Below are 26,141 nucleotides of genomic sequence, written 5' to 3'. Positions count from 1 at the left end.
TTTCTTTTCACTGAGTCGTATACCGGATACAGATGGTGAGTCTGCAAGTTATACTCCCAGAATTTGTTAAGGATCTGTCGCAGGGTGAACATTTGATCCATCGTGGAAGGCTCTTGTCGATGGTATTCGCCGACGAAGGATTCCGTTAGCGGTCTCAATCTGAAGAACAGGATACGGGAGAGCACTTTGTATGCGGAGTTGAGCGTCGTAATGCTTCGATAGTTGCTACAATCGACTTGATGGCCCTTCTTGTAGATTGGGCATATGAGGCCTTCCAACCAGTCGTCCGGCATTTGTCCATCCGCCCAGATCCTCAATATGATCTGTTGTATCGCATCGTACAGCCGCTCGCTTCCCGCTTTTAGAAGTTCGGCCGGGATACCATCCTTCCCAGCGGCCTTGCCGTGTTTCAGCTCACTAATCGCCTTTTAAACCTCCTCCTGTGTTGGTGGCTCCACAGCTTGTTCGTCATTCATAATTCTCATCCTCATCCTGTTCCTGTTATGCTCAACTTGCTCCTCACCGTTCAATAGCGCCTGAAAATGCTCCTTCCACCTGGCTGCAACCATCGGTTTGTCAGTAAGCAGGTTGCAGGTCGTACCTACCACCTCTCTCGCAGTCGTTTCAATGGCACCGTGAAAAGTACTCTACAGTCTATTTATATCCTGTTCCTCTTGCTGTACTGCGATCCGTTGATCCAGCTCTCTGGCGTGTTCTTCTGCCACGCCATCAGCTTTCAACCGCTGTATGTTGAACCGTATCGTCCACACTGTGAGGGATTTCAGCACGTTCGACAACCGTGCCCGAATCCTACAAACGACGAGATAATGGCCAGAGTCAATGTTTGGTCCGCGAAAAAAACCTAACATCAGGCTTCTCCATCCGGGTTCCTCCAGCTATGTTTACGAATATTCAAACGTGGAAAATAGGAGCTACATATGGCCATTCCTTTGGCTGCGGCAAAGTTTATCAGCCTTAGCCCGTATTCATTGGTTGACGAGTGAAGGCTGTGCCTTCCAATGACCGGACGGAAGAATTCCTCCCTCCCAACCTGTGCGTTGGCATCTCCGATGACGACTTTTACGCCGTGTTTTGGGCACTCGCCATAGGTTCGTTCTAGTTTTTCGTAGAAATCATCTTTGACGTCATCGGATTTGTCGTTTGTCGGTGCGTTGGTGTTAATTAACCCTTTCACTACGACAGTGTGCTCCATCGGAGTGCTACCGCTGTATGCGTCGAAAAGTATGCATATCGCGCTGGTGTGATCGATGTGCAGTATCACCCTGATATCGTCTATAGTTTTACTTGTTTTTTCAGTTTTTTCGACTTATTGGAGTGCTCGATAAACTCCAATAAGTCGTCGAACTTTCTGTGACACAGTTTTATTATTGGCTATTCTTTGATTCGTTCAAAGCAGGAATCTTACTTGAACCTCATACCACGATGTGCGTAATGCAAGTAAATCCACTATGGTACCCAAGTTCTAAAGATCGCTGGCTAGAATCAACTTTAAATCTGCGTTGCTCTCCATGCCCGATCAAAAACTACGTTTTGATATAATGAACTATATATGTCACTATCCGTTACAATTGCTAATTTCAACTTTTCTCAGTGCAGTTTTCGGCAGTTTGAAACTAGAAATAGCGTTCGCACTCGAAAGTACTATCTGATGCAAACAGCGAAAGATAAAATAAAGCTCTACTATTGTTTCATCCGAGACATCGGGTCCCACTTTAACCTGGAGTCAAGTGTGATCAGAATACTTCCCACCACCATACCATATCGAGCACCAGCTAGTCGAACTCGAGCTTTGATCGTGATCGGTTCAGCGTGAAACCCGTCGCTTATAACCCTACTACTAACCCAATCACGGTTATCGCAGTGCTAGAAGTGACACTGGGAAGTTTTGATAACTGCGATCTACAAGTGTGAGTGATTCATCAGAATAATCATTACTTTAAGCGCCTAATGAAGCGCCTAATTAAGCTTAGCAGTTGACTCATTGTTGACAAACAGAAAACAGATTTACTAGAACGTGCAGTTGCGAAGATATGATTGCTCCAGAAGCGTGATCTCCCAAGTGGTGATTAATCAATCAGCTTTTAAACGCTTGAAATAATTAATCGTGTCTCGTGCTGCAGTGAGATGTGAATGATTACCACAACTACTCAGTGCTTAGAATGGTATCGTGTGACACAACGAAAGATGTCCCCAGAGAGCGGACAACCGAATGACATCATTTGGACTTCAAGTTGTTCAAAATCAACACCATATACATAGCGCCACTTATCGAAATGAATATCGGCGGCGTAAAATTGTATGACGATCGAGAAAACAAGCATAATACCTTGCCGATTGCCATTGAACTGTTGACAATCATCGTAAAACGATGTGTGAGTTTTGCAAATCGGAACTATCCTGAAAACAAGAACCCGTTGTCTGGGAATTCGGATAAAAGCTGTGAGCTGGGTATTTATTTTTGCGCAGCGAAGATGTTTCGGGAACTTGATTCGTTCAGACTGCGTGCGCTGAGTCAGGTAAAATGATGCGTTTGTGCAACGGAGTAGCTATTCGCGTCTGGGAACAGTTCCGAACGAATGCATAAAATGTTGCTGATTAGTATTGCACACTGAAGGATTTCCTTGCCATAACGAACTCCGGTTGTGTACGCCGAATCTTGGGAAAATCCCAGCATTCGTTGTTCATAATGACATATATGATGCTGGTCAAACGCGCAATTACTTTCCGAGATTGGTCGGAAACAGCGTAAATTGCGCGTGATACACATATGCAGTGGGAGTGACAAGCCTTTGTTTACGTACAAGTTTGTTTGGAATTCTATTGTTTAATAACGTAATCGGTATACTTGTATACAGTTCAACTTCAGGAGATTCATTGGCTTCAATGGATGTCAAAGTTCCATTTTGCATGGAGTATATAAAGCAAAATAAGTTGTAGCGAGAGCTGAGGTATCTGATCGGAAGCGAAATTAGTAATTGATCTGTCTCGTTCCTATTCTCCGTTTTTGCTCCATCATATTGAGCAACCAAATGAAACACATGATAGCTTGGAATTATTTGGTGAGCTGAAAGTAAATATGCCGAATAACTCGATTGAAGAGTGTGGTTCCTGCGCAATATTCATTCATGAGTATGATTCGTCAAAATTTATTTGGTGTTGCTTTCGAAGAGTACAGTAAAAATTGTCTTATGTCATCTTCTAGACCATGGGTGGCCAAAGGGTAGTCCGCGGTTTACCGGTCGCCCGCGTAGCTATGTCCAGGCGCCCGCCATCTGATCTAGGATAGAGTCTCTTTCAAATGCAACGAGTATAATATCCTTTTTTTCAATGAGAGGAGATATTACTCCGTGTAAGTTTTTGTTTTAATTTTTTTATTCAGATTGTCAGTTATATTTCACACATCCAGTGGTTCGACCACAACTTGTCTTCTTCTTGGATGGCACTAACGTTCTCAGTGGAAGTTTTGCCTTCTCAACGCCAATTTCTATTCTGACGAAAAATCCCCCGGCCAGAACGGGAATCGAACCCAAACCCCCGGCATGATAAAGTGTGACGCTAACTACACGACCACGGGAGCTGCATAACCATAACTTGTACTAAACCAAAAAAATATTCACCAGGACTGTTCAAAAATTTTTTTTTATCTTCATAATATGCCATCATATCCAAAATAACAAATTGCAAATACTGAAAATAATTATATATCTGGCGTCAGGTTTCGAAAAGCAAAAAATAAATCTTTGGAGAATTTATTCGTCTTTGAAACTTAGCATCTTTACAATCCAACATATTCAAACGTATGTTAGTGATAGAGCATCCTTTTTGTAATGTATTTTTGAAATATGTCCTAGGAAAGATTTATAGATAATTTTACTCATGCCGAGCGCAAATTCGAGATACGTTTATTCGACCAAATTTTGATTTGTTTAGCTATTCAGACTTTTACCAATTTTCTATAAATAGAATCCGCTTTTCACCACCTCGACAGACGCTTTCTGTTAAAAACTAGCTACTAGATAAAACATGTTCAGTTTTTGATAAGCTGTTGAAAAAACTAAACAGAATTGCCGAGATTTAAACTCATGACATTTACATCGATGATCCTTCATCAAACCTTTTGCTCCGTTAGACCGCTTAAAATGTAATACCAAGTAGACAAACATGATCTTAAAAACAGGAAGTGGGTTATATCTATGGTATAACCGCAAGGGTGACGTAGGACTATCGTTGATTTGGAGATCATTTGTTTGAAGTTGAATCTAAATCCATTCTGAATGAATGAATAAATGAATATTTGGGGGACTTCGAAAACGAGAGCGTTACGTTGGAGGCACAAGGTTTTATGCATCCAATATAGGATACGAAAAACCTTGTTCTGAAGAATAATCTTCAGAAGCTTTCCTACTAACTGTACTTGATTGACAAATCACAAACCCAAATGTATTATATGGATATTTTATGGATAGAAAACATTAAAATAAACTCTTTCGCTTGAATGTAATTTTCAATTCCAAGGGGAACTGGCAGATTATTTTCCAGCAACGATTAGATATTTCCAAATTTTCCTCGATACTGGAAGTCCATCAGTGGTTAATGCTAATTCGATAACCACCTGTTAATAGCACTTGATTGAAACATATTTGGTCACAGTGTTACATGGATAGAAAACATTCAATTAAACTTTTTCACATGAATATATTTTGAAAATTCCCAAAGGAACTGGCAGATTATTTTCAGTAACGATTAGATATTTCCACATTTTCCTCGATACTGGAAGCCCACCAGTGGTTAATGCCAACTCGATAACCACCTGTTAATAGAACTTGATTGAAACATATTTGGTCACAGTGTTACATGGATAGAAAACATTCAATTAAACTCTTTCACATGAATATATTTTGAAAATTCCCAAAGGAACTGGCAGATTATTTTCAGTAACGATTAGATATTTCCACATTTTCCTCGATACTGGAAGCCCACCAGTGGTTAATGCCAACTCGATAACCACCTGTTAATAGCACTTGATTGAAACATATTTGGTCACAGTGTAACATGGATAGAAAACATTCAATTAAACTCTTTCACATGAATATATTTTGACAATTCCCAGAGGAACTGGCAGATTATTTTCAGTAACGATTAGATATTTCCACATTTTCCTCGATACTGGAAGCCCACCAGTGGTTAATGCCAACTCGATAACCACCTGTTAATAGCCGCGCGTGTATGTGTGTGTAGCGATGTCTTCCCAGGGAATCGTTTGTGGTATCACTCTCCTCCTGATAGATTCCCTTCTGGCCTAGGGTGCACAAACAGGCTCTTGGTGACACCGTTCATCCGCGCTTTCATGATAAATAAAGAGCTTCACCGCAACAGCGACAACATGCTCCAATCGCTGTTCAATTAGAACTGAGAGGATTTCCGAGCGCCGCTCGCTTATATACCGATTGGTGATTTCAATAGCCTGTTTTGAAAGCAATTTTAAGACTATTGAAACAAGTTTTTGGATCAAAAAGTAACAAGTATATAACGCGTAGACATTTTATCTTTCGAATGAAGTGTTTATCATACCATTTCGTTCAGTTGTTTAAGAGCTATTAACGCTCAAAATCTCGGTCTCCGGCGTAACGCTTTCGTTTTCGAAACTTTGATTTTACACCCCGGTATAGAAATGAAAGACGTAGTCCTACGTCAAAAGCAAACGCTCATTTCATTAGTCCGTCATGTGGTGTACAAAAGCTGCTTTGCAGTTAACGAAACGTTTTCAAAACGATTCAACGCCATATCATTTCCGCTAATGATAGTCTCTTACCTCGAAAATGTATGGGTTTATTATTCACGAAAAAAAATTCTTCAAACATTCGCCGATGTTTAATAATAGGGCTTTAAAGAAAATTATGTTTTAAATAATCATTTTGTAACTGATAATTATTTTACTTTTTAAATATGTCTCCTTTTAGCTTAAACTTTGTTTTAAAGTTTCGTATTGAACTCATTTTCTAATAATTCGTTATTACTGTCAACGTTGGTAGACCGCTACCTGACATTTGAACAATTAGTCGCCCGCAATGACTAAAAGTTTGGCCACTCCTGTTCTAGACCATTTGAAGTATCAAAATCTATGATATGACATAAACACAGATTTGTCCAGGAAAATACGAAAAAAAACTAAAGCCGAGTTCGATTCCTACTCCCAAAATTCTTCCAAAATTGGAAGTAAAGTAACGAACCAGCCAAAAGTGTTGAAAGTCACTAAGTATAAAGAAAAAATTATAATCAATTGAACTTCTGATAAAATTTCTCGAATGTAGTCAAATAACGACTAATTGTGTTGATGTTTTCAGCAGTTTGCTTCATTCTTCACAAAATTTAGTTTGATTAACATACAAGGTGCGCCAAACAATTTTGCAAATTTTCGTTTTGTTTTTTCAAACGTCATTTTCTTCTGAATGATTAATTTTTATTCAGAGTTCGAACATGTTTATTTGGCTTATTCGAAGATGGTGTATGGCCTCTATTTTTGTCGATCTCGACTCGACGAGGCAATTAATGAAGCTTCGACATGGTCAGGACAACGTCATTCTACGATGTCGTGATCTGTGCCAATAATTTATGGTTGACATGTTCGCGAAGGTGAAGAGTGAACGACTGCGATTCCTACGAAGCAATCAACAAAAGCGGCGTGAGAAAGAATACACTCACTTGCGAGACGCTATCATGAACAAAGTCGACACAGCTTTCGCCATTGGGCGAGGTACACAAATTAAAAAAAAATCGTTAAAAATTCGGATTTTGAACCCCCTCCCCCTTACGTAACGCAATTCCTAAAGTAAGAATCGCACCCTCTTCTCGTGTTACGTAACTTGTGCACGACGCCTTACTAGGCCATATTGCAGGATGTATTCCGTTGAATGGAAGAAGCGAGGATAACCTCATGCATACATTATTAGTTTGGTTAGTCGACAAAATACACCCTAGGGAAATCGATAGTGTAATTTCCTCAAAAATTACAGATCTGTCTACAAATCAACTACTTTCACAAATTCTGAAATTCGATCGAATTACCCGATCGAATCGATTACCCAAATTACCCGAAGGATTGCAATTTTGGATTTTGTAATCCCTCCGACTCAAGGCCAATCGAGTAGTGCAAATGTGGCAATGTTGCCATGCAATTCGGCATAGACTGCGTTGAGCTCCGTGTTTCATTTCTGTGAAGCAAAATGGTAATGGATTTTCGGGTGGCATAACCACGCTTTCAAAATAAAAATTATAAGTGAAAATTAGCTCTACCTATCAAATATGGGTTCTATGTAAAAAGTAATATATTCTCTGCAAGCGATTGAATTTGAATCGAACGGATTTAAGAATGCTAAATATGAATGACTGTACGATATTTTTTTCACAAGCATGGTTCATGGAATATGTACAGAGCGTTTTCCCAAAGATTTCACCAACGACACAATCACTAGCGTAGGCGGCTATCCACTATGTCAACGAAGAAATACGGATTATGATGAACAATCATTCACAAATATCAATAACGCATTTAAATCACATTAAAAATCATTGAGTAGTAACATATTCGTCCCAGCCAGTGCCTCAAATTATCAAAATTTATTCACGAATGGAGGAATGAACTTTATCTCAGTATCGGATGAATTCTCTTCTGTAGAAACTCAACACCATATCTGTCTAGTGAGTATAACACTAGAGTCGAGACGCGTGAACTTTGCCTGGTATAATGAACGAAAACAGCATGAACGAATTTCGAAAAGCCTGCATTCAGGCACTTTCGTTACTGTCAATAATTTCAGGTGATTATCACGATCTATTGATCTTCATCGCTGGGAGTGAACTTTTATTGAAAGCGTGTTTGAAAAGGAAAGGCAACATTAGTTTTCGATGTGTGTTGACCGTTGTGCGCTGTTGAGCGGTTGAACGACGTTTAGCGTTGAACGGCGTTGAGCGTTCCGTTTCCGTTTCTTTTTTTTATACTGTACTGACATCTTCTTCTCCAAATTGGCATCGGAATACGACTTCTGCTGTTGAAGCCCTTTCATCCAATACTCATATCGTAGGGGTTTAGGTTTAGAGCCAGTATCAATAATCCGGAAATCAAAACAAGATTATGTTCGTTTTACGCTCGTCTGTTATTGTCACCCATTGCCCATATAATTGGGGGCGTATGTATTTCCGGCCAATCGGGAGCAGATTCATAAAACATAGCAAGAGCTATACTATACATTCCATTGCCGAAGTCGCCAAAAACAAGAATTTTGTGTGATGAATGGCCATCTTTTAGCATTAATCGATTCCATTCTCAATTAGTTGACGTTGAATTTTATGCTGTGATTTTCACTAACACGCAATGATCTTCAATTTCGACGTTACGAATTTCATGACGAAAATGAGATGCAAAAATGAACTCCATGACAAGCTGATGTTGATGTTCATTCCACTGGTATTCATTGATAGTGTTGTTCCATATTTATCGACTCTCGCTTGAGCAGTAGATTATCAATACAAGGCAGGCTGAAATTCGCCGTATTTGAATGTCATGAACGTGAATATTTTCGGCACTGGTCCCAGCTGAGCATTGCCGGATTGCGTAAATTCTTGGATTTAAGCGATCGAATTACCTTTCGTGTACGTGATCTACGTGTCAACTTTCGGTCTTGTGAACCATGCCATACATTTTTATGCGGTTAGTAGGGCCAAATATCCCTCAAAATGCATTCTCAGAATACGCCCGAAACAAATATAGTCCAGAACTTGATGAAGTTGATGAATCGTGAATAACTTATAGGTGACTTTTCCGATCGATCATTCAATCTTCATGAACTCGAGCATTGTTTGCGGATTGAAGAAGGCGTCCAGGTTAACGCATTTCAAGCCGGATGTGGAGAAAATATTTTCCAGTGATGAGAGCTGTGTTCTTCGGCTGAACATTGAAAATAAAAATTAGTTCAGCTACGATTGCTGTCGCCGCCACTTCCACAAAACCGACCCGAAGTTTTGCTGTCGTTCTGAGAAAGATGATGCAGAGCATAATTTGAGGATCATTGGTAAATTTTACTACGCGATGTCAAAGACTACGTGGATATTCAATCATTTTAGCTCAGTGTTTTGGCCAACATTTTCCAATTGGGCCCATCTCCGGTGAGTTTGAAGGGTTTTTGTCCATGAGTACGACTTGCACGTTGTTGACACTAGTGACAGGAAGTAAGGTTTGGCCAAAACAGCACGCAAAATATCTTGGTAGACAGTGTCAGTTGTCACATATGCAAATCGCTTGTCAAACCTATTCAAGTTTATCTCGAATCTTCTTTTTACCAGTAGCAGTGTAAAACTAATGTAACTAAATGTCATATCGACTTCCACTGAATGGAATAGTCTACGAAAACTAGGAATACTGCAAATAGTGGTAGTGAGGGCAAAAAGGTCAGTGGGGTTAAAGTGGTCACCTGCTTGTTTGATAGCATAACTCACGACTATTGATGCCGTATTGATAGTCACCATATGTTTGAAGAGTTCTATGACTTTTAAGTTACTCTATATATCAGTAAAACTCCCGCATGTCAAAATTATTACATCTGGGGGTCAGACGGATCTCCCGCAACACCTCGGTTCCTGGTCTGAGCCTCGGGAACATTTAAGGTTGGGCTCACAAGGCCTCTTTTAATGATGGCAAGCTCGAGCTTGAAGCCAATTGCTCGCAGGGTCGGCTCTTCGAGAACACGCTTATCAAGACTTGGATGTGGAGTGTGAAAACCAGTGATATATATAATTTTTACGTTTTTTTATTACCTAAGCTTACAGTTCTGTGTTAGTGTATGCCAGTTTGTGGTGTTTCCTTCGCTGGAATCTTGAACGTTGTTCGCTTGATGGGTTCTCCGCACGCTGCTCGTTCTCCTCCTCGAGGTTATAAGGATCCTTTTAAAGCTCTAAGCCAACGGGTCCTTATTCTTCCACACTTGTGGACTCACAATATTTTTGGACTATCAACTATTTTATAGTGTAATCAATCTAAATCTTCCTGGTTTTCAAATTATAATTTTTAATATAATTTTCCATGTACTTATTTCCAGTCCGTGCGATGGTCGATGCTGCCAGGAAATTAATTCTTCTGGCAGTCATTCTTTCATCTGCCCTGAACATTATCTCTTTCTTTCTTTCGCTTTTCTCGGTAACTTCTCTCAACTTTTCCTTACTTCATCTATTTACTATTGTTCATTATTATCCCCATCTCTATTTCCGCGCGATAGTCATTCTCTTTTCCAGTATGCATATGTAAGTGTAATGTTATCTTAACTCAATCCCTAACACTGGGTAAGTATTTTTATGGCACATTTTCCTACACACATAATATGAAATAATTCAATACTCAAACAAACACGGTGAATAATACAAACGGTAACAAAATATAAATGAGCGTAGTTTTGTGCACTTCGCATTTAAGAAATTTATTGTAATATTCAAGTTATTCGACCTGACATCTGCGACAAGAAATCAGTTCGGACAACTGTTCACATATTCTTGGATTGGAGGGGGGCTGCTATACAATTGAAACACAAATTTCTACATTGCTCGAGAATTAATCTAGCAAATGTAACCAAATTAGGTATCTGGAGGTTTTAGGGGGCAATACATGATTCTATGGTGGTAAATATGTATATGTATATGTATGCAATAAATGTTTTTACGGTGGTTAGACACTTGACTCCTTCTCTAAGGGGGAGCTGCCATACAAATGAAAGACAAATTTCTGCATGACTCGAAAATTAATCAAGAAAATACCAAATTTGGCATGCGAAGGTTTTAGGGGACACCAAACGTTTCTATGGCGAATAGACACTCCTCCCGTCTCTCTGAGGGGCGAATGGGACTGCCATACAAATAAAGCATACATTTCCGCATAATTCAAGAACTAATCAAGCAAACAGAACTAAATTTGGCATGTAAATATTTTTGGGGCACGAAACGTTTCCATGTTGAATAGACGCTCCTCCTCCCTCTCTAACTGGAGAAGAGGGAAGGGTTCTGGCTTTATTATATCATATTTTCTGTATCAAACATTTATTCCATGTAATGGAGAAAAATGTTATTTGCAAGTGGTTGAAAAATCTTGAACGAGAATTGTGTCTGAAAATAATCTGATATTATAATGATGAATTTTGGTAGAAGTACTAGGAATTTTTTAGTGAAAGGTAAATTCAACGGGGTCGATTAGAAGATCAATCAATGAACAGTTCTGCGATTGGACTCATGAACTTGCGCTTAGTAAGAAAATGTGAATGTTTGAAGGTATTGATAACAAAAATCAAATTTTGGGCGGGACGAAGATTGCCGGGTCAGCTAGTAATTATATAAATATTGTAACGCCAACCGATGACGCATACCTTTGCATAATTTTGCCTTAGATCGGACAAGCAGAACATCACGCTACACATGAATGTTGAAAGAGAGATGACTCTCATTTAGACTGTTCAAATTCAAATGCTATATAAATGAAATATGCGAGTCGAGTGAAAATATTATTAACCTTAGGCTTTCAATAAAATTGAAACGTTATTTTGAATTGCCTGTAAATTCCATTTGAATTGTGGTGATGAGTAATAAATGAAACATTTCAAATATGAAATGAAAATGAATTCAAAATATGAATCATTTATGTGTTCTATAACTTTACTGTTCGTATCACGAAGTGCATAACTCTGTCGACTGATTCGTTAAAACCAGAGAAGCACAAATAATCCTCAACATATTTGGTGGCATAATAATAGCATAACGAAAGTTATGCCATCAAACAAGCCGGTTACCACTTTACCCCCACTGACAACTTTGCCCTCATTACTTCTATTTGATTTATGAGTATTCCTAGTCTTCCTAAACTGTCAAAGTTTGATCTTGTTCCATTTAGTGGAAAGCAATATGATATTAAGCTACATCAGTACAATAAATTTCCATATAATCCTGGCATGACTTTATTTCAGTCTATTTGGAGAATTTTATCTAGCTCCGCATATGCACCATTTGAAGTTGCTATCTCGAATCACGTGTTTTTTCACATCATTGCATTCGAATACGTGCTAAAGTATTTCCAGCCACATGGACTTTATAGCAAAGCAACAATAAGTATATTTTCCACTGCACCAATATACTGTTGAATTGGTTAGTAAGCAAGGAATGAAATAAACCAACGATTAAGCAAAATGATTGAGTATAGCCAACAGTTTCTAAATGACATTCATTAAAAACGTTAGTGCTTCTGGTGAATTATGTCAACTGAAGTAAAAAATGAGACAATAATCTTAGATACAGATAATGCACATGTCTATATTGTTTCCATTTACAAGCAAGATGTGACAGACACGAGTCTTATGAACTTCTCGCTTTTGATGTGAGGTTCGAAAAGTAACCTAACGTTTGCATGACGTTATAAGTCAATCTTCATTTACGGTTTGCTTTCTGCTCTCATCAATAGCTATTTCCGCATCAGCATCGGAGGTGAGGCAGCTGAGTAGTGGAGACTCCTTCCGCTTTTTCAATTCGATCTTACGTAAGCTCAGCCGGAGCCAGCCGCTGGTCGGTGTCAGGCCCAATGTTCCAGAGTATATTCCACTGATTTCATGATCAACGATTCGTCATCGCACACCTAACGGTGAGTATTCAAGAAAACGATGCTACAAATCGAACTATCAACTGTTTTAAATGTACGATCACAAAATTCTCAATTGCCAGTTCTGAAAACGGCTATGTTATCACGAAAATGATAACACATTTGCATTTATCTCCAAAGTACAAATGAGAGCAATTTTCGAGATTATGCAAAGTATCTGCGTAAACAGCGGATACAAATAAACACCCCATCGCGACCGACATGTCAAATGAGAGATCAAACTCTGCTGCGGTAGTCATATTTATTTGACCCATTCGTTAGCATATATACTAGCATAAGGTTTATCAGATAAAGTGTGTTAATTCGACCGTCTCGCACGATATGTATAAATAGATAAATCATCGGTGCTTGCTCTAGCCGTTACCAAGGTAAATCTCAGCCAAATTTGTTTTCCTCGCCGAATCGATATCATATAATTACTAAGAACTATTGATCGTGATGCCATCATCATCAGTCTGTTCGATACAACCTCTTTTTAATACTCCTACGCAGCGTTCTGTATTTGGCAGATGCGATACCACGAGTTGATTCACATTATTGAACGAGAACCCGCCTACAAGCTGCTTCGGATGTAATAAAGTAAACGTGCATGTAAGAGACAAGGCTTACCGATTGGGAAGCATCAACTCGGTTGAAGATTACTGCACTTTTCCAAAGTGTACAAGCAATTTCGCAACCAAGGGCACAGAACTGCGTAGTTAACAGACAAGTATAAGTCATCGGTTTGAAAATAATAACTAGTAGGATTTGGATAGAAGAGTTCACTATAGTGTTTGTATTATGTTTCAACAAAGGGATCCAATAATTTATTCAGTGAACTTACAACTAAATTCTTTAATGAGTTATTGAAGCCATATACGATTTAAAACACAAGTTCTTCTTAAGTCAAGAAGTATAACGTTGCTAGCGTAGTTACAGACCAAAACAGGAAGGATCAAAAACTCTCTCAATTTTCCTAATTGATTTGTGTTTCTTACTTGTTGGTTCCGGATTGAGGTGAGGTAACGGTATTTCATCTTCAAATGTTTTCGTGGACGGACACTGTTCACGAAAATGAATCAAAGTACTCATAGTACTGAAACTTACCATGCATAGCCGCATACAGGTAAATCTGTGTAAATATCTTGAAGTGTGATGAAGGGGATGAAAAAAAATATTCTATGCATATGATAAAATTTCAGATAGGCGTCGTGCACAAATTACGTAACGCTAAAAATGCGGCTTTTGGACCCCATATAGGGGCATATCTTCTTCTTCAATGGTACTAACGTCCCTAAAGGAACTTCGCTGTCTCAACGTAGTATTACTTGCGTCATTTTTATTAGTACTTAGTTGAGATTTCATTCTGAGTGGCAAGCTCTAGAATACGCGTGATCACAGTGCAAGTCAGAGGAAATTTCTTTGACGAAAAATTCCCCCAACCAGAACGGGACTCGAACCCGAACACCCGGCATGTTAGTTATGACGCTAACCACTCGGCCACGGGAGCACATATAGGGGCATATAGGGGCGCTGAATTTATTTAGGAATAAAAATTGAATTATGTTACGTAACGAGCACGCTTACAACCCCCCACCCTCCCCCCTATGTCACATTAAGTACCAAACCTCGAACCCTCCCCCCCCTCCTACATGCGTTACGTAATTTGTGCACGACGCCTTGTGTTAGAGTTGTCGAACTTTTCAAGAGCTCAAAACTATTTGTCCTTAATTCACTTCAATTTGAAAAGTTGGCTACATACAACGTTTTTTTTTTCGTTAAAGAGGTAACAAAATTTGGTAAAGAATGAAGTTGTGAAAAAAATTCAAAATACACAATGCCTGAAAAATACACAATGGCTATGTCGCGGACAGATAGGCTGTAAAATAAAATATATATTTAAATAAGACCCCGGCAGATCGAGGGCAAACTATAAGGGCAAGCAAATACAAGTATTTGTTTTCATTGTATGGATTAGATCAGAAAATGCTTGTGGCCCACCAACGATGTTATTGCTTATCATAAACCATAAATAGGAAATAGAAGTTGGTTAGCTAGGACAAAGTGCAACATTCAGATTGCGTTTTGTAAATAAGTAAATATGCACCACTTAGGATGCAATTATGACCCTCTCCCTCATTCGCAGCGCGATAAGCATTAGGCGCACGAACGGAGTGCAATAAAACATAGTTTATTTGTTTAGGACAGCGCAGCCGTCGCAGATTGCACAATGCGTCATCGCTTGCGATTATGGAGAGGGACTAAAAATAAGATAGGGTAAACTAAAAGGAAACCGATATGTTATCGGCTTCAAGAAAGAGAGAGGAGATATACCTCATCTTTAGGTTAAGATTTTGTGTATAAATATTGTAAAAATCTGTAAATAAAGTCAGTCTTAAAATCGAACTCACTCTGTAAGCGTAAAATTTCTTCTCTTTTTTCGAAAGAAATTTTCAGGCTACATTACAGAGAAGTTTTTTGTGTCAATAGCTTGCTTTGAGAGCGATTTTTGAGCTATTGAAATAAGTTTTTGGATCAATAAGTAACAAACTATAACGTGTAGACATTTTTCCGAATGAAGCGGCTATTATACCATCTCTTCCAACCGGCAAAGGGGCATTAATGCTCAAAATCTTGTTTCTTCAATATAAAGCTTTCGTTCTCGAAACTTCGAACTTACATCCCAGTATAGAAATGAAAGACGTAGTCTGACGTCAAAATTATTTTTACAAAAAATCTTGAAAAAACATGTCATGTTAAAATGTTCTACATATTCTAATATTTCCCCTTGGATCACCGTGACTGGTTCACGCTGACATAAGGGTGATCACAACAAACGCGAGCTGACTCTTCTTTCTCAGGATTTTACTACACGGGACTACACGGTCGAATGGTCGATTCCCAACTGTTTCGCGGTCCAACTGTTGGACTGGCCTGGGTTTTCCACGGCCGCTCCCACAATTATAAAATAATCGAAATACTTCCTGCTTGGAAGCCATCTTGATAACCATTCGACAGATTGTGTCGCAATTTTGCACATTATACTCTGAACTAGTTTTACCCAGAATGTCATCAATTTTTACCATGCAATAAAAAGTTATATTCCGAGTACAATCTTTAAATACGAAACTCCGATCTGCCTTTTATCCTCAGCTTGGCCTCAGTTAGTACTGGCGTATGCTTTTCAGCGTACCTTCGCTTCATTACGGGTGTACGATATCTAGCAGCGTTTAAACTCGTCGCAGGGCGGTTTAGATCATCGGTAAAATGATCCCTTGGTGTTTTGCTGCTTCGTACGAGATAACTATTTTCGTCATTCCTCTATGTCCTTTGGGACAAATGAAATAATTTGAGGGGTTGAATCTCCCTATTCTCCATAACCAGTCTTCTGATGCCAAATTGATACTCGAAAAAAATATGATTCAAAGTGCATTTCATTTCTTTTGACGTAGGACTACGTCTAACCGGAAGATATAGGGGGTGAAATGGAAATCTAGGCACTGAACAAGTAGGAAAAAATGCAAGATTTGGAACGCTTATAACTCGAGCATTTCTCAATAGATCGCAAAGGTTTTTACATCAACTGATAGGAAATATATCTACGCATCTATCATAACGAATAACATTTAATTTTTCTTGAGATAAATAATTGAATAATTGTGAAATATCAAGCATTGTCAAAATGCACTATGTGCCCATTTTTGATTGGTCCATTTTGTGCTCCTCAAATCGTACCGACCAAAACGGGCAACCAGAGCAGCAGCGAAATAGAATGAAGCACGATTGGAAAGAAAAAAGAAAAAAATGAACGAAACATCGGTCGCAGTCTCACACATGCGTAATTCTCGAGCCAGCCAGTCAGCTTAAAAATCCCCGCTCCGCTGCCGTAACGATCATTCTTTGTGTGAACACCGACTGGACAACATCGTTGCTGGACGAGCTGGACGGCGAGGGATCGAGTGCCTTTCTCAAGGCAAGAGGGTGGAGGTGGTAGCGCTGGAGTAGAATAGAGTAGAGTTTTCAAAGGGCCTTTCTCAAGGCTAGAGACGAATGAACTGCAAAAGTTTAAAGTCTCTATAATACAAGACCTTCCTTCCTTCCGTAACGATCATTCTCATTCAAACCGTACACCACATCGGTTCGCATCACAACACATCAACAAACCAACCCAAGCAGCCATGTCTGGACATGGTAAAGGAGGAAAAGTGAAGGGAAAGGCAAAATCTCGCTCGAACCGTATTGATCTGGAGTTCCCCGCAAGGGTAGCTAGGCCGAGCGCGTTAGTACTAGTGCACCAGTCCACCTAGCCGGCGTTATATAGTTTCGGCCGCCGAAGTGATCGAGTTGGCTGGTAACGCTGCTCGCGACGATAAGAAAACCCGCATTCGGAACAGAACACATTCGGTTCGGTGGACATCAAGACAACAGGCAGTTGCAGCGAGTGGCGAGCGGCAAACGCAATCGCAAAACGGCATCAGGTAGCAGAAGAAAAAAGTTTGTTCTTTGGTGGCAAATCCAGAACAAGGCGGCATCCAGGGCGTTCGAAATGGTTTTTTTTCAAAACCACGATTACTAAGTTTTCTAAATTGGAACCATTCCATAAAACAAGGCGCTTTTCAGGGCCATTGAACCTTCCAAAAAAGAGTTTAGGAAATACAGTTCAATGCTTTCTAAAACAATATCCAAAATAATAATAAAACTCAAATTGATTTTTTCATAATTTGTTTGCCAGGATATGATGAGTATGTGAATTTGGCAGTTGTTCTGAGCTTAATGATTTTCACCAATTCCTAAATTGCTTCTAGATTGAAAGTACAGTAATTTACACTTATCTCGACATTTAGCCAATTGGACGGAACTGTAATGCAACATATTTAGTTGGACATTTTTGTAAACATAGAGTTCGGGGTCCAAATTATGACCCCACATTGAAAGTCGACACTGTACCACTGTCATCGCAAATGTTCAATTACAAGTTAAAATTACCTCCAATCCGATACTGAGTGGTGTAATGCGACGTGCCATTGAATGTAATTTACTGTAAAATATGTCACAAGCTAGATGGGAAGAAATTTTCCAACTGTGAAAGCTGTGGTGAGTGGCAAATGCAATCGCTAAACAGAAAGGTTTAGCCGAACAAGATGGGGATATCGAGTGATAACAAAACAATAAACTCTTTAGATTGAAGATAATTTTGTGATCCTGAAAAGGACCCTTTTTAGCCTGCATGTGAATCCAACGAGCGAACAAATCGTAATGAATGTATTTTTTTGCCATCGCTCCCTTTTAACGCTCATTCGTTCGTCTCGTTGGACTCGCCCCTCTGGCTGAGTCTGCCGATTTGTCTCTATCCTGTGAGTGTGTACCGCTAGAGTATAAAACACGCGGACCCCAAAAAAATATCTTATTTTCTTTCAAACCGTAAACCCGTGTGGTTGTACGGCATCGGCATCGTGGACGTAACAAAGGAGGACAAGTTAAGGGAAAGGCAAAGTCTCACTCGAACCGTGCAGATCTCCAGTTCCCTGTTGGTCGCATTCACTGATTGCTCCGCAAGGGTAACTAGGCCGAACGGATTGGTGCCGGAGCACCAGTATACCCAACAGCGATTATAGAGTTTCGGCCGTCGGAGTGCTCGAGTTGGCTTGCAAAGCTGCTCACGACAATCAGAAAACCCGCAGCAAGAACAGAGCAGCTTCGGTTCGGCGCTTATCAAGGCAACAATTAGTTTCAGTGAGTGGCAAAGTGTTTCTTCTTCTTTCTTTGTTTTTAAGAGGCTTTAAACTTTGCAGTTCATTCGCCTCTGGCAGCAAAGTGTTTCTCCGGCACGTCGCATTAAATGTAATTTTCTGAACAACATGTCACAAGCTGGATGGGAAGAAATTTTCCAACTGTGAAAGCTGTGGCGAGTGGCAAACGCAATAGCTAAACAGGAAGGTTTAACCGAACAAGATAGGAATATCGAGTGATAACAAAAACACAACACCAAAGGTTCTTCTCAGAACCATCAACATATTCATAAAGAGTAAACAGTAAACTAATCCATTTTTCAGGTAGATAGGTAGGTATTCACGTAGGAGAAGAAAATAAAACCATATATTTAAAATATATATTTAACAAAAGCTGTCCACTTTGTATAGTCCTACGTCACTCCGGTTATGTCCCCGACATTACCCACCCGTCTTTTTTCCCTACAAAGCAGTCTACTCTGAACAGATCGTACTCAGCTATCCGTGGTCCATCCACTACTTTATTGTAGTCTATCACAACTAGTATACGAAATTCGCTGTGACGCGGTTCTGAGCCTATCGCTTCCAGCGACGAAAATCGATCCACTGGTGTTTCAGTAGTCATTACTCCATAATCTATCGCTTCCAGCAAAGATTTTTCAATTATTTTCGTCCGTGAACTAAACTCTTCCAAACAAACAAACAAAATCACACTGTTTTCAACAGAAAATGAGGGGCCTAGAATGCAAGGGGTGTAAGTGACTTGATCGATTTCTCTTCATCAACTTTTTCTTTAGTTAATAACTCTACTACAAAAACGTTCCAATTTAAGTTTGCTATATAATTCGATAGTTGAGGTTCTGATCTATCTTCCACATTGTCAAATACAGCTGGAAATGTATTTGCAGCTAAGTTATGACCAAAAGAGAGAGTCGATGTAGAGAAATCGATCAAATCACTTACACCCCTTTCATTCTAAGCCCCTCAAACGATAGAGGGTCAATTCCGAGACACGTCCGCATCGGATGACGTAGGACTACGAATTTATTTATTTGTATACTACGAGGTCGTTCAAAAAATAAGTTTCAGTGCCTCAGAAATCGATAGGCGTTCGGCGGTCAACGATTCGATAACAATGAAGAAATTCGTGACGCAGGTACATCGTACTTCAAAAAGTTGGATGCTACGCACTTCGCGCTCGGAAGAGAAAAACTCGTGCCACGCTATGAAAAATGCCTCGAACGTTACGGCGATTATGTAGAAAAATAGAAATTAAGGAATTCGTTAAATTCCAGTTCAAAACTGCCTTCGAGCCTGATAATCTGATAGAGACCAGAATGATTGTCAACATGATATTCAAAGATTATTCACGGATATGACGAAAATTCACCGATTGCATCCTACAAATGCAAGTCTACAAATGCACAAGAAAAATAAAATGAACCCCAAATTTCACACTTTTTCACTCTCTCATTGTCTTTAATAAGACAGTTTATATAATTTCAAAGCTATTGAGACGAATGATTTCATTCATTCTAAAGTCTCTGTAATTCAAAACATCATTAACTCCGTCTAAAAGAACTGCTACTGCTCGCAGGCTGCAGTGAGGCAAGAATTTGTTTCTGTTTTTTGTAGTGCAAGTGAAAACCAAAATGTTTCGATTGGTGCTACGTACCCCTCAGAAGAGCGAAACGAATGTATGAAAAAATACGAAAGCACTCATATTCTTCAACAATTGAAACTATTCATAAAACCTCAGTCAAATGCCATTTAATATATTAGCATGATGCAGGATTAAACGGATGCGCAATCGTTTCGCAATGATTTTTTTCCTCCCAGCCCAAAGAAATATTGTTAACTGCTCGCTGGCTGGAGCAGAAGTAGACATCACATCACTTTGACGCCTTTGTTGATCCAAAATCAATGGTCCAATTCACGAAAGTTAAATGATTGATCGGAATAGATTTGTGTAACATTTTTTCCCGTTTGGAAAGTTATTAAAATTAATTCCCTTTTTATTGTGCTGAATATTACTCTCGAATGTATTGGCATATTTCAAAAAACATTCAGTAGAAATTTTTGGGGGTCTCAAAAGGACAGATGGATGACTTTGTTGAAACAGTTGAAGATAATTGATTGAGTATTGAATTATACGCATAATACGCAAGCATTTTGCTTCCTTCTAGTGATGCAGCAATGCAGTATTCATCGTGAACGCTATCGCGACAGTCGGAGACACATTCGATCATATAATTGTTTTCCCAGTACCATCATTGCACATTCAGCGAATGGGTCTGATTTGGCACCCTTAATTAAAGACCTAAATAACTAAATTATTTTATTCAATTCGCTTTTTTACTTCGGATATTACTTTAGAATGCATCGAGATCTTCTAAATAACTCTTCAGTAGAAAGTTTGCGTGATTTTGTGGAAGCAGCTGAAGATGGATGATTCATTATTCATTCTTGTTCTCGCGAGAGCAAAACACATTCGGCCGAATGTCGAGATTTATGTCCTAATTGATAATACACGTAGAGCACTTAGTATGTGCCCTTTCTTCTAGATACACACCGCAGCTTAGGGTGGCCGCAAAAATGGTCATGTCAAATTTCAGAAGCCGACCAACCGAAATTTTGTTTATTGGTCCAAAAAAAAGGGGTGCCTCAAAGCGCTCAAAGTTTAGATTCTTCGAGATCTACTCAATCACAATTAATAAAATAATCTTTTTATGAGATAAACAATTGAATAACTGTAAAATGTCAAGCGTTATCTCAACACCCTAACTGCCTCGTTTTGATTGGCCCGATTTACGGTTTCCCTAACACAGACTTCAAAACCAAGGTGCCTGGGGAAATTGGCATTGAAAATACATGCTAGTTGGGGGAACTTTTACTCCCAATGGAATGTGTTCCCTAACACAGCCATCAAAACCAAGGTGCCTTACATTACATGGCGTTTGTTCAAATTCTTTACTTACACAGCAAATATGTTGATTTCAAAAGAATTCGAAAATTGTTTCATTCAATCAATACAAACAAATGATTACTAAGCCAACGGTAGTCCCACGTCAAGTTTGTGGTTATATCATATATATAACTCACCTTTTTTTTCCAAAAATTGACTCTCTTGGACTTTTTTCTCGGAATACAAGAGAAAACGTATGGTTTAGGATGCGAATGAAGACGACCATCTCGGAACTACCTGCGAAATGTTGATGCAAGTTCTGCACTGCACAGTTTACTTTGTGCATATTTTGAAAATGCATTTTGAGACAAATAACTTTACATGTCCATTCAGCATGATAGCAAATCATCTGCTGCCTCTTTTTCTATTTTGAAGGAGGCTACAATGTTGATAGCTCCACGTTATTTCACATAGATCTTGAGAAAGACCCTAAGGATATAGCGTGCACTGGAGAAATAAGAACATTTTGACACTTTTTAACACTGGTTTATTCTCGCGATGTTGCATGAGTACGGAAATCAAATATGGTATTGGCAGTGATCGATTGGTATGTTTTAAAATTTCCGGTCGTACGTGTCATCTTTTATGCTGCTCATCGAGTTATGCTGCTGATTGCATTTGTGACATGCACCACGCATTGCATTTCGAATGGGAGGAGTGGTTTGGATGAGGATGAAGTTAGGGGTGGAGAAGGAGAAATATTTAATTGGATTTTTGCTCCTCTTCCGCGCTGTCGGTCACTAACAACAATTGTTTTCGCAATGGAATGGATGTATCCAAACCGAGCTTCGCTGCAATCTTAGGTGCTCGTTTTGCTAGGCGCAATTCGGGGAGCACAGATTGAACCAATCAAAACGTGGAATTTTCATTTAGATAATGCTCGACATTTTTCAATGGTTTTCAATGCGTAGAAATATTTTAAATCGATTAGTGCATGCGATGGATGTATGTTTTCATGTTTTCTCGTCTTGACACCCTTACTTACGTCAAAAAGAAGCAGATTCGATAGTAATGACTACATTTCATTCTCACTTACAGATGGGCAACACTTTATGCAAGGAACCTAACGTAAACAGCTCACTTCGTCCAGGAAGGATTTTGGACAACTTTGGGAGTTTGGTAAAAAATCATATTTTTTTGTGGAAATATTCGTACACTCATAATGTAACTCATTCCTCTGCAGGTATGTCCCAATGGTATAGGCAAGAGCAAAACTGGAATCAATAAGACGTATCTAAGCCGACATGTGTGAGTGCGAAAGTTTTCACAAATAAAACAAGAATACAATTCTCTAATCGTACAATACATTTTCAGACTGGAAACTGGCCCCAAATCGAACACACTGAACAGCTGGCAAAGCGCTGAGCTTACAGTACCCGATGGGACCAAGGTGATCGATAGAGCCCCAGTTGCGCCACCCCGTAGGAAGCGATCCACGCTGGAACGTGACACATCGCTTGTCGCACTAAAGGTGAAGAATGGGTTCAAAGATGTTTTCGGGGCCGAAAGTCGTCGTCAATCGTCCGATGTGCAACCGAAACCGCTGCCGAAACGGGAGGATACGAGTGACGCAGTACTCCCGAGTCCATCCCAGACCGGTTACGAGATCGATGCTAGCAATGATGCGTTCAGTGATTTCTCCAAGGTCCCAACGAGTGCTGAAACGGAAAACACCGCTGCCGTGGTATCGGATCATAATGCCACCAAACCGTCCAAAGTTGGTAATAAAAAATCGGACAAATTTTTCGGAGAAAATCTGTCAGTTTCACTGTCGGAGAATTCGGTAGTGCCGGAGACAAAAAAGGACACCATGAAAGACTTAGATGAATTGGATAAAATCGACCAATTCATTGAGAAGAATGTGCTGAACAAGAGAGCGTCTTTGGTGGATCAAAAAGAGCAACCTGTAAAAGCAACGAAAACTGAAGCACAAAAAGCTGAAATGAAAGCTGAAAAAGACTACGCTGCGGAAGAATTAGCGAAAGAGCAAACACTCATCAAATATATCGATGAAGCGGTGGGGAAGGACCTCAATATGGGAAAGAAAGCTGAGTTTCTGATGGCTATGCTAGAGGACTATCCAGAGGATCTCTATATAGGTATGACTCCCGTTGAGGAACCGACGATAGTCCCGCGAAAACGTAAGACCCGCCACATCTGTGAAGACGAAGAACACATGCATAATTTGCTACACGAGCATGAAATGAAATCTTCCCAAAATCTGATAACTACGGAAGCGTCGATTGAAACACCACCGCGGAAACCAAGTCGAGATTTCAGCAAATACTTGAATCTGAAGGATGGCTACAGCGATTCTGATGATTCTAGTTTCACAAGACCTGTTCGTAAGCATCGACCGAGTCGTAAAAATTTGCCAGCAGCTCCTATGCGTCCAAAGTTACCGAAAAGCATGTCCGAGTCACAATTTCAGTTCCATTCGGCTGACGCCTCAACCCCGAAGAAGCTTGAAGATCCCGAGAATGCGAAGGCCCATACACCAAAAACTTTGAAGCGAATAATATCTATGCCAACCACTGCAAGCTTGCTCAAAGGTGCAGAGTCACGTAGCTCCACTCCTCAGCCAATATTGACCAAAAGCAACAGCTCCAGTTCGTTCCTGATTATGGATCTTCAGAAGGATCATATCAGTGTGGGTCGTTTCACTCCTGAAGATCACCAACACAACGCTGCAGACGAGCTGGTTGCTCCGAAATCCCGTCTCAAAACGCGAAAAATCTCCATAAGATCCAGTGAAGGAGGCTCGTGTGCCGCAACACCTACCAAGGAGATGCCACCACCTAGATTCACGATTGGCAGTAGAGAGGTCATTAAATCGTCTCCGAATCCACCCGAGGTACCCAAGCGAGCGAAACATGTCCTTATCGATTCGCTAGTTTCAGATAGACCCAACAAAAAGCCGATTCCCGCTGAGATTTTGGGCTATGATTTGGGAGGATTCCTGGAGTCTTCAAAAGTACTGCCCCATCACGATATTACCAATGTGATCGAGTATGTGTACAATTCTCACGACAGCAACGAAAATATAATCGAAGATTTCCAGAATTACCTGGAGGAACAGATTAATTCGGAAATCAACGACCCGAACTCGAAAAACCCAAATGTTGCTAAGCTGTTGGAAATATTAAACCAAAAACAGGAGAAGGAAGAAGAGAAGCTAGAAGATGTGAACATAGATCTGGTCGAAACCGATTGCTCCAACAAGTCCTCGGATATGGATGATTGTTTTGATCCGGAATTTGAGAAAATCGAGAAAATAGATGTTGAGGATAAGGATTCCCCCAAAGAATGTCACCAGAGCGTGGAGAACGTGAGCGATTGGTTGGAGAGTGCCTCGGATGCAGAGTCTGTGGTGGAAGTGTCCGACAAGTTGGGCAACATGGTACACGTGAAGAATCACCCTCCGCGGCGCATGAGGAGTGAGAGCATTGAAGACGTAGACAGTTGGTTTAAGAATCACAACGAATCTATTCCGGGCGAGGAAATAATAGGAGTTCGCAAGAAACGTCGAGGATCGGATGGTTTCATCGTTTACGACACATCGAAGCAATACCCTTTTGGGGTGGTTCGGCATCGTCGGGACTCCCTATCGGCTGAAATGTTCGAAGATATAACCAAGTTACATGAAATGGGTGTTAGCAAGGACAAACCCAATTCCTCGATAGTTTTGGCGAAGAATCATCGGCTCCAGGAGCGTCGTGGTTCAGATGGTTTGATATTGTACGATACACAGCGAAGGTATCCGTTTGGAGAACCCAATACGGATCTACCCAGAGCCTTAGAGGAGGAAAGTCGGAAGCACAATACTAACAACGAAACAACCGTGGCGATTACTAACGCCGACGATGGTTCAAAGAAACTGCAATCTGCAAGCGACGATTCAGATCATTCCAAATTGTTGAAGTTTTTATCCACGGAGAGTTTACTTGAGTAAATTGTATCTATTAAATTGTCTCGAGTTATCCAGTATTACAAATGTATGTAAATTAGAAGTAGTTCGTAGTCCGGAACATCTTGCCATAAAAATATTACGTATCCAGACTCGGATAGCCGTATGCATATCATTGTAAAATGTATGGCCAACTGAAAAGCTCGTCTCGGATGTTGCATGATTATTTTAAAATATAATTTTAGATAAACATTCTTTTGAGTTGTTCATCTTCTGTCGGTCCGAAACGAAAACATCAGACCTATTTCCCTTCTGTTTTGTTATCGTGTTTTGAATATTTCCGAAATCATTTAACCGTCTTTCGTTTCCAATCAAAACAATGTTTTTATGTTTCTGAAAGGCATATGATTCTAAATCCGCCTCATCGAACTTGATACGGCGAGAAAAAACAGCATATTTTGAAAAAAAAAAAAAAATAGGAAAATTTGAAGTATTCAAGATGAATTTCACGCCAACTCCACTGGCTATTGGCAGCAACATCTTAGATTATAGTGAAACGTTGTGAATGTAAAGACATAGGTCATGTAAACAACTTTGCATACTTGAAATATTGTAAAATGAATTAGAGTACTTTTTGAAAAGGACAAAAAAATCTTATTTTTTTACAAAGTTTTATAATTCAAAAACTATGATACCTACCAAATTCTGGTCAAAGAATGAAATATATAATATTATTTAATTTTTTTATTAAAAAAATGCCATTTTTTTGAAAAAAATTACACTGTAAAAAAAAATATTTTAAAAATTGAAATTCATCTCTCTCAAAAACGTTTTTTTTTAATTCTCGAGTGGACTTCT

The 26,141-nt window shown here is 39.6% G+C and overlaps 1 protein-coding gene across 3 annotated transcripts; it reads left to right on the top strand.

The window, feature by feature from the left end:
- Positions 1-1,802: 1,802 nt before the first annotated feature.
- Positions 1,803-25,538, top strand: LOC129769318 (uncharacterized). 3 transcript variants are annotated; one of them, XM_055771487.1, is made up of 5 exons: positions 1,803-1,928; positions 12,509-12,685; positions 22,415-22,495; positions 22,560-22,624; positions 22,691-25,538. In XM_055771487.1, exons 3-5 carry the CDS (start codon positions 22,415-22,417, stop codon positions 25,326-25,328), a joined length of 2,784 nt encoding a protein of 927 aa, XP_055627462.1. In that variant the 5' UTR covers positions 1,803-1,928; positions 12,509-12,685; the 3' UTR covers positions 25,329-25,538. The 3 variants fall into 3 exon arrangements, with proteins under 3 accessions (XP_055627462.1, XP_055627464.1, XP_055627463.1); XM_055771488.1 differs by lacking the exon at positions 1,803-1,928 and adding an exon at positions 10,255-10,314; XM_055771489.1 differs by lacking the exon at positions 12,509-12,685 and having other exon boundaries at positions 1,804-1,928.
- The last annotated feature ends 603 nt before the right edge of the window (positions 25,539-26,141 follow it).

Source organism: Toxorhynchites rutilus, chromosome 2, assembly GCF_029784135.1.
Source record: "Toxorhynchites rutilus septentrionalis strain SRP chromosome 2, ASM2978413v1, whole genome shotgun sequence".
Lineage (NCBI taxonomy): Eukaryota > Metazoa > Arthropoda > Insecta > Diptera > Culicidae > Toxorhynchites > Toxorhynchites rutilus.
Note: the sequence above shows the minus strand (reverse complement) of the source record. Positions and strands in the feature narration are given on the sequence as shown.

Excerpts from the sequence above, each read along its gene's own strand:
- LOC129769318 (XM_055771487.1), top strand. The coding sequence starts at position 22,415 with ATGGGCAACACTTTATGCAAGGAACCTAACGTAAACAGCTCACTTCGT. Across the intron at positions 22,496-22,559 it reads TGGACAACTTTGGGAGTTTG|GTATGTCCCAATGGTATAGG; the intron begins GTAAAAAATCAT and ends ATTCCTCTGCAG. Across the intron at positions 22,625-22,690 it reads ACGTATCTAAGCCGACATGT|ACTGGAAACTGGCCCCAAAT; the intron begins GTGAGTGCGAAA and ends ATACATTTTCAG.